This window comes from Hyla sarda, chromosome 3 (assembly GCF_029499605.1).
Source record: "Hyla sarda isolate aHylSar1 chromosome 3, aHylSar1.hap1, whole genome shotgun sequence".
NCBI classification, from domain to species: domain Eukaryota; kingdom Metazoa; phylum Chordata; class Amphibia; order Anura; family Hylidae; genus Hyla; species Hyla sarda.
Window position 1 is genome coordinate 307,034,284 of NC_079191.1, and position 9,247 is coordinate 307,043,530.

The 9,247-nt window shown below is 40.7% G+C and overlaps 1 protein-coding gene across 1 annotated transcript; it reads left to right on the forward strand.

Moving 5' to 3' along the window:
- Nucleotides 1-671: 671 nt before the first annotated feature.
- Nucleotides 672-4,459, forward strand: LOC130362471 (protein spinster homolog 1-like). Its single transcript, XM_056567009.1, has 2 exons — nucleotides 672-810; nucleotides 2,903-4,459. The coding sequence occupies exon 2, from the start codon at nucleotides 2,928-2,930 to the stop codon at nucleotides 4,440-4,442; it is 1,515 nt and encodes a 504-aa protein (XP_056422984.1). The 5' UTR covers nucleotides 672-810; nucleotides 2,903-2,927; the 3' UTR covers nucleotides 4,443-4,459.
- The last annotated feature ends 4,788 nt before the right edge of the window (nucleotides 4,460-9,247 follow it).

Consider the following 9,247-nt stretch of genomic DNA (forward strand, 5'->3'; position numbering starts at 1 on the left):
CTAGGATCCGGGTCCAGGATCCTGCATACGTAGTTCCAGGGAAAATACTGTGGCACTCAAGGTATGGTGAAAAAATGAAAACTATTTATTCATCCCAAATGTGCAAAGAGCAAGTGGCTTGATAATGATGGTGTGAGACCATTGAAACGTTGCTCTTTGCACATTTGGGATGAATAAATAGTTTTCATTTTTTCACCATACCTTGAGTGCCACAGCATTTTCCTTGGAACTACGTATGCAGGATCCTGGACACGGACCCTAGCTGGAGGCACCTACTAACGCTTGGAACTATATATATATATATATATATATATATATATATATATATATATATATACACACACAAACCAAAAAATATGTTGCAGTCTCTTGTAATACCTTTTTTATTGGACTAACAGAATTTTGTAGAGACAAGCTTTCAGGATTCCTCCCTTTATCAAGTCCAATAGTCAAGGACTAATGATCAAAGGACTTTATAAATTATCAGGGAGGAATCCCAAAAGTTTGTCTCTACAAAATTCTGTTAGTCCAATAAAAAAGGTATTACAATCTGCATCACTGGACTAATACGTCTACTCACATTTACTATACAGATATACGCATACCTGAAGATGGTTTAGAACCTTGTGATGTCACACATGCTTGTGATGATGTCACCGTAAGCTGTACAAGGAGGTGCGCGCCGGCTGCAGTCTCTTCAGTGTGTTTTGCATTCACAACCTGTGGTGCAAAGTGTTTGTTAGAGAGTTTCTATTTGCGATAGAGAATTCAAGATTTTGACCGTTCCTTGTCTGAAGAGAGAACCACAAGGTAAGTCTCAGCCTCTTCTATTCATACATACACAGGGCTTTTTGTTTGACAGTTTTTTTTTATTGCTGTTGCTTTTTTTTTTAGCAAAAAAAAAACAAGAAATTAATTTCCAAAAGAAATAACAAAAGTTATATTCCTCATAGCATTGTGACAATACTTGGCTTAGGCATTAAACATAATAAAACGCACAGATAGTATCATGACCAGAGCTTTTTCTTGCAAAACTGCTAAAATGCAATTATGCCCAAAAAAGCCCCCAAGAAAAAGAGTCCTAATTCATGAAGTTCTAAAAGATATAAGTCTATGAGAAAGATTTTGTGGTGTAGTAAAAGAATGACAGAAAGATTAGGGCAGAAATATAATAAGTATATAATAGAATTCTGTGTGTACTAACAATAGAAATACTCCGTGTACTCCGAAAGGGAAAATTTTCAAATCAACTAGTGGCAGAAAGTCATATAGGGTACGATAGATCCCAATGAGATGGGGTAGGTTCATTATTAGTAAATGTATATAGCAGGATAGCCCAATTGTATCTACAGTATGAAGTTCACATGGCCCAGTGACCATACAGCCAAGCCCTTATAATCCGCCATTACTAGGACAGGTTCAGGGTTATTAGATATTACTAGGACCGGAGAGGTTCAGGTTTATCAGATATTACTAGGACCGGACAGGTTCAGGGTTATCAGATATTACTAGGACCCGACAGATTCAGGGTTATCAGATATTACTAGGACCGGACAGGTTCAGGGTTATCAGATATTACTAGGACCGGACAGGTTCAGGGTTATCAGATATTACTAGGACAGGTTCAGGGTTATCAGATATTACTAGGACCGGACAGGTTCAGGGTTATCAGATATTACTAGGACCGGACAGGTGCAGGGTTATCAGATATTACTAGGACCGGACAGATTCAGGTTTATCAGATATTACTAGGACCGGACAGGTTCAGGGTTATCAGATATTACTAGGACCGGACAGATTCAGGTTTATCAGATATTACTAGGACCGGACAGGTTCAGGGTTATCAGATATTACTAGGACCGGACAGATTCAGGTTTATCAGATATTACTAGGACCGGACAGGTTCAGGGTTATCAGATATTACTAGGACCGGACAGGTTCAGGGTTATCAGATATTACTAGGACAGGTTCAGGGTTATCAGATATTACTAGGACCGGACAGGTTCAGGGTTATCAGATATTACTAGGACCGGACAGGTTCAGGGTTATCAGATATTACTAGGACCGGACAGGTTCAGGGTTATCAGATATTACTAGGACAGGTTCAGGGTTATCAGATATTACTAGGACCGGACAGGTTCACGGTTATCAGATATTACTAGGACCGGACAGGTTCAGGGTTATCAGATATTACTAGGACCGGACAGGTTCAGGGTTATCAGATATTACTAGGACCGGACAGGTTCAGGGTTATCAGATATTACTAGGACCGGACAGGTTCAGGGTTATCAGATATTACTAGGACCGGACAGGTTCAGGGTTATCAGATATTACTAGGACCGGACAGGTGCAGGGTTATCAGATATTACTAGGACCGGACAGGTGCAGGGTTATCAGATATTACTAGGACTGGACAGGTTCAGGGTTATCAGATATTACTAGGACCGGACAGGTTCAGGGTTATCAGATATTACTAGGACCGGACAGGTTCAGGGTTATCAGATATTACTAGGACCGGACAGGTGCAGGGTTATCAGATATTACTAGGACCGGACAGGTTCAGGGTTATCAGATATTACTAGGACCGGACAGGTGCAGTGTTATCAGATATTACTAGGACCGGACAGGTTCAGGGTTATCAGATATTACTAGGACCGGACAGGTTCAGGGTTATCAGATATTACTAGGACCGGACAGGTTCAGGGTTATCAGACATTGGTAGCCTCAGGGAAGACGTCTCCATATAAAACACTTATAGAGAAGCGTCTTCTTCTGAGGCTGCGATGGTCTTAGTGTTATCTTGTGGTTCTGTGCTGGACATTTCTGCTCTGTATGAAGGATCTATTGTATAATGACAGGAATGATGACATGTTGTCTAATGTGTTCACTTATCTCTCTCTAGTGTTTTCAGGCTCTAACCTGTGACCATGGCCTCTCCACAAGACCCATTGCTGAAGGAGGAGGAAGAAGCAATGGAGGACCATAGTGATATGGATGTAGAAAAGGGCGATATCCCTGAGAGGCAGAACCTGCCATCTCTAAGCGTGATGTCCACCGCACGTTCCATCATCACCGTAGTGATCCTCGCCTTTGTTAATTTGCTCATCTATGCAAATCGCTCCAGCGTGGCGGGGGTGCTGCCTTATATACAGAAAGCATATGACACCAATGCTAGTCTGTCCGGCTTATTGAATACATTGTTCATTGGAAGCTATGTGCTGGTCGCACCAATTGCCGGATATTTGGGCGACCACTGTAATAAGAAATATACTGTTTGCGCAGGAGTCATCGTTTGGCTGAGCATGACACTTACCCTGTCATTCATCCCTGACGGGTACTTCCTGCTCTTCCTGCTGACGAGTGGACTGGTTGGAGCCGGAGAGGCGACTTTCTGCACCATCGCCCCCTCCATCATTGCAGACCTTTTTACAAGTGACCAGCGGACCCGCATGCTGAACGTGTTTTACTCCGTCATACCTGTAGGCTGCGGACTAGGATACATCATCGGGCCCAAAGTGACTGATGCAGCAAGGGGTGATTGGCACTGGGCGTTTCGGGTCACCCCTGGCCTGGGCCTCATAGCTGTGGCTTTGATGATTTTGGTCACAAAAGAGCTTCCAAGAACGACTACAAACGGGAAGAAGAACAACAAATCCCAGAAGTTTGCCAAATGGGCGACAGATCTGAAAAAACTATTTAAAAATCGAAGCTTCATGTTAACCACCATGGGATCGACGGCTGTATCCTTCATAGTGGGAGCCATAGGTGTATGGGGTCCGTCATACCTGACCCACGCACGAACACTCCTACAAGAGAAGGACCCTTGCCGTGCTGAACCGTGTGACTATCACGACATCCTAATATTTGGTGTGGTTACAGTCGTTTCCGGCATTCTGGGAGTTGTAGCAGGGACGGAGATAAGTAAAAGATATCGCAAATCCAACCCACGGGCGGACCCGCTTGTGTGTGGATGCGCGATGATGCTCTCCGCCCCTTTTCTTCTGTTGGCATTGACTTTTGGCAACATCAGCCTCGTTGCCACCAACATCTTCATCTTCATCGGAGAGACGCTTCTGTCAGTAAATTTCACCCTCATATCTGACATTATACTAAAAGTAGTAACTCCGTGGAGGAGATCTTCAGCCCTGGCCGTGCAGATGACAATCTATCACCTCCTAGGTGACGCCGGCAGCCCGTACCTCATCGGCCTAATATCTGACACCTACGAACGAGGATATGCCAAATCCCCTCTTCTGAAATACCGCAGCCTGGAGTATGCCCTCATGACCTGCACCATAATGGCAGTCATCGGAGGGGCCTTCTTCATGGCCACGGCCCTATATATAGAGAGGGACGAAAAAGAAGCAGAGATGGAATCAGAACCTCCGTCATCCTCCTCCTCCTCACTGCTTCCTGCCGATGAGGACCACGCTTTAGACTGAGGAAAAGTCATTGCTTACCTTTATCTCGTTTACTTCATTAAAAAAAACTTAAGAAAAAAATAACTGCATTTGTTCTATGTTCCACTTTACCCCTTATTCGTTACATGTCTACATATACCACAGAGAACATGTCTACATATACCACAGAGAACATGTCTACATATACCACAGAGAACATGTCTACATATACCAGAGAGAACATGTCTACATATACCACAGAGAACTTGTCTACATATACCACAGAGAACATGTCTACATATACCAGAGAGAACATGTCTACATATACCAGAGAGAACATGTCTACATATACCAGAGAGAACATGTCTACATATACCAGAGAGAACATGTCTACATATACCACAGAGAACATGTCTACATATACCACAGAGAACATGTCTACATATACCACAGAGAACTTGTCTACATATACCACAGAGAACATGTCTACATATACCAGAGAGAACATGTCTACATATACCAGAGAGAACATGTCTACATATACCAGAGAGAACATGTCTACATATACCAGAGAGAACATGCTAACATATGCCACAGAGAACATGCCTACATATTCCAGAGAGAACATGTCTACATATACCAGAGAGAACATGTCTACATATACCACAGAGAACATGTCTACATATACCACAGAGAACATGTCTACATATACCAGAGAGAACATGTCTACATATACCAGAGAGAACATGTCTACATATACCACAGAGAACATGTCTACATATACCACAGAGAACATGTCTACATATACCACAGAGAACATGTCTACATATACCAGAGATAACATGTCTACATATACCACAGAGAACATGTCTACATATACCAGAGAGAACATGTCTACATATACCACAGAGAACATGTCTACATATACCACAGAGAACATGTCTACATATACCACAGAGAACATGTCTACATATACCAGAGAGAACATGTCTACATATACCAGAGAGAACATGTCTACATATACCAGAGAGAACATGTCTACATATACCACAGAGAACATGTCTACATATACCACAGAGAACATGTCTACATATACCACAGAGAACATGTCTACATATACCAGAGAGAACATGTCTACATATACCACAGAGAACATGTCTACATATACCAGAGAGAACATGTCTACATATACCACAGAGAACATGTCTACATATACCACAGAGAACCTGTCTACATATACCACAGAGAACATGTCTACATATACCACAGAGAACATGTCTACATATACCAGAGAGAACATGTCTACATATACCACAGAGAACATGTCTACATATACCACAGAGAACATGTCTACATATACCACAGAGAACATGTCTACATATACCACAGAGAACATGTCTACATATACCACAGAGAACATGTCTACATATACCACAGAGAGTACATGTCTACATATACCACAGAGAACATGTCTACATATACCAGAGAGAACATGTCTACATGTACTCTCTGTGGTATATGTAGACATGTTCTCTGTGGTATATGTAGACATGTTCTCTCTGGTATATGTAGACATGTTCTCTGTGGTATATGGAGACATGTTCTCTCTGGTATATGTAGACATGTTCTCTGTGGTATATGTAGACATGTTCTCTCTGGTATATGTAGACATGTTCTCTGTGGTATATATAGACATGTTCTCTCTGGTATATGTAGACATGTTCTCTGTGGTATATGTAGACATGTTCTCTCTGGTATATGTAGACATGTTCTCTCTGGTATATGTAGACATGTTCTCTGTGGTATATGTAGACATGTTCTCTGTGGTATATGTAGACATGTTCTCTGTGGTACATGTAGACATGTTCTCTGTGGTATATGTAGACATGTTCTCTCTGGTATATGTTAGCATGTTCTCTGTGGTACATGTAGACATGTTCTCTCTGGTATATGTAGACATGTTCTCTCTGGTATATGTAGACATGTTCTCTGTGGTATATGTAGACATGTTCTCTGTGGTATATGTAGACATGTTCTCTGTGGTATATGTAGACATGTTCTCTCTGGTATATGTAGACATGTTCTCTGTGGTATATGTAGACATGTTCTCTCTGGTATATGTAGACATGTTCTCTGTGGTATATGTAGACATGTTCTCTCTGGTATATGTAGACATGTTCTCTGTGGTATATGTAGACATGTTCTCTGTGGTACATGTAGACATGTTCTCTGTGGTATATGTAGACATGTTCTCTGTGGTATATGTAGACATGTTCTCTCTGGTATATGTAGACATGTTCTCTGTGGTATATGTAGACATGTTCTCTCTGGTATATGTAGACATGTTCTCTGTGGTATATGTAGACATGTACTCTCTGTGGTATATGTAGAGATGTTCTCTGTGGTATATGTAGACATGTTCTCTGTGGTATATGTAGACATGTTCTCTGTGGTATATGTAGACATGTTCTCTGTGGTATATGTAGACATGTTCTCTCTGGTATATGTAGACATGTTCTCTGTGGTATATGTAGACATGTACTCTCTGTGGTATATGTAGACATGTTCTCTCTGGTATATGTAGACATGTTCTCTGTGGTATATGTAGACATGTACTCTCTGTGGTATATGTAGACATGTTCTCTGTGGTATATGTAGACATGTTCTCTGTGGTATATGTAGACATGTTCTCTGTGGTATATGTAGACATGTTCTCTGTGGTATATGTAGACATGTTCTCTGTGGTATATGTAGACATGTTCTCTCTGGTATATGTAGACATGTTCTCTGTGGTATATGTAGACATGTTCTCTGTGGTATATGTAGACAGGTTCTCTGTGGTATATGTAGCCATGTTCTCTGTGGTATATGTAGACATGTTCTCTGTGGTATATGTAGACATGTTCTCTCTGGTATATGTAGACATGTTCTCTGTGGTATATGTAGACATGTACTCTCTGTGGTATATGTAGACATGTTCTCTGTGGTATATGTAGACATGTTCTCTCTGGTATATGTAGACATGTTCTCTGTGGTATATGTAGACATGTACTCTCTGTGGTATATGTAGACAGGTTCTCTCTGGTATATGTAGACATGTTCTCTGTGGTATATGTAGACATGTACTCTCTGTGGTATATGTAGACATGTTCTCTGTGGTATATGTAGACATGTTCTCTGTGGTATAAGTAGACATGTTCTCTGTGGTATATGTAGACAGGTTCTCTGTGGTATATGTAGACATGTTCTCTGTAGTATATGTAGACATGTTCTCTGTGGTATATGTAGACATGTTCTCTCTGGTATATGTAGACATGTTCTCTGTGGTATATGTAGACATGTACTCTCTGTGGTATATGTAGACATGTTCTCTGTGGTATATGTAGACATGTTCTCTCTGGTATATGTAGACATGTTCTCTGTGGTATATGTAGACATGTTCTCTGTGGTATATGTAGACAGGTTCTCTCTGGTATATGTAGACATGTTCTCTGTGGTATATGTAGACATGTACTCTCTGTGGTATATGTAGACATGTTCTCTGTGGTATATGTAGACATGTTCTCTGTGGTATATGTAGACATGTTCTCTGTGGTATATGTAGACATGTTCTCTGTGGTATATGTAGACATGTTCTCTGTGGTATATGTAGACATGTTCTCTGTGGTATATGTAGACATGTACTCTCTGTGGTATATGTAGACATGTTCTCTGTGGTATATGTAGACATGTTCTCTCTGGTATATGTAGACATGTTCTCTGTGGTATATGTAGACATGTACTCTCTGTGGTATATGTAGACATGTTCTCTGTGGTATATGTAGACATGTTCTCTGTGGTATATGTAGACATGTTCTCTGTGGTATATGTAGACATGTTCTCTGTGGTATATGTAGACATGTTCTCTGTGGTATATGTAGACATGTTCTCTGTGGTATATGTAGACAGGTTCTCTCTGGTATATGTAGACATGTTCTCTGTGGTATATGTAGACATGTACTCTCTGTGGTATATGTAGACATGTTCTCTGTGGTATATGTAGACATGTTCTCTGTGGTATATGTAGACATGTTCTCTGTGGTATATGTAGACATGTTCTCTGTGGTATATGTAGACATGTTCTCTCTGGTATATGTAGACATGTTCTCTGTGGTATATGTAGACATGTACTCTCTGTGGTATATGTAGACATGTTCTCTGTGGTATATGTCTACATATACCACAGAGAACATGTCTACATATACCAGAGAGAACATGTCTACATATACCACAGAGAACATGTCTACATATACCACAGAGAACATGTCTACATATACCACAGAGAACATGTCTACATATACCACAGAGAACATGTCTACATATACCACAGAGAGTACATGTCTACATATACCACAGAGAACATGTCTACATATACCAGAGAGAACCTGTCTACATATACCACAGAGAACATGTCTACATATACCACAGAGAACATGTCTACATATACCACAGAGAACATGTCTACATATACCACAGAGAACATGTCTACATATACCACAGAGAACATGTCTACATATACCACAGAGAACATGTCTACATATACCACAGAGAGTACATGTCTACATATACCACAGAGAACATGTCTACATATACCAGAGAGAACATGTCTACATATACCACAGAGAACATGTCTACATATACCACAGAGAGTACATGTCTACATATACCACAGAGAACATGTCTACATATACCACAGAGAACATGTCTACATATACCACAGAGAACATGTCTACATATACCACAGAGAACATGTCTACATATACCACAGAGAACATGTCTACATATACCACAGAGAACATGTCTACATA

Excerpts from the sequence above, each read along its gene's own strand:
- LOC130362471 (XM_056567009.1), top strand. The coding sequence starts at position 2,928 with ATGGCCTCTCCACAAGACCCATTGCTGAAGGAGGAGGAAGAAGCAATG.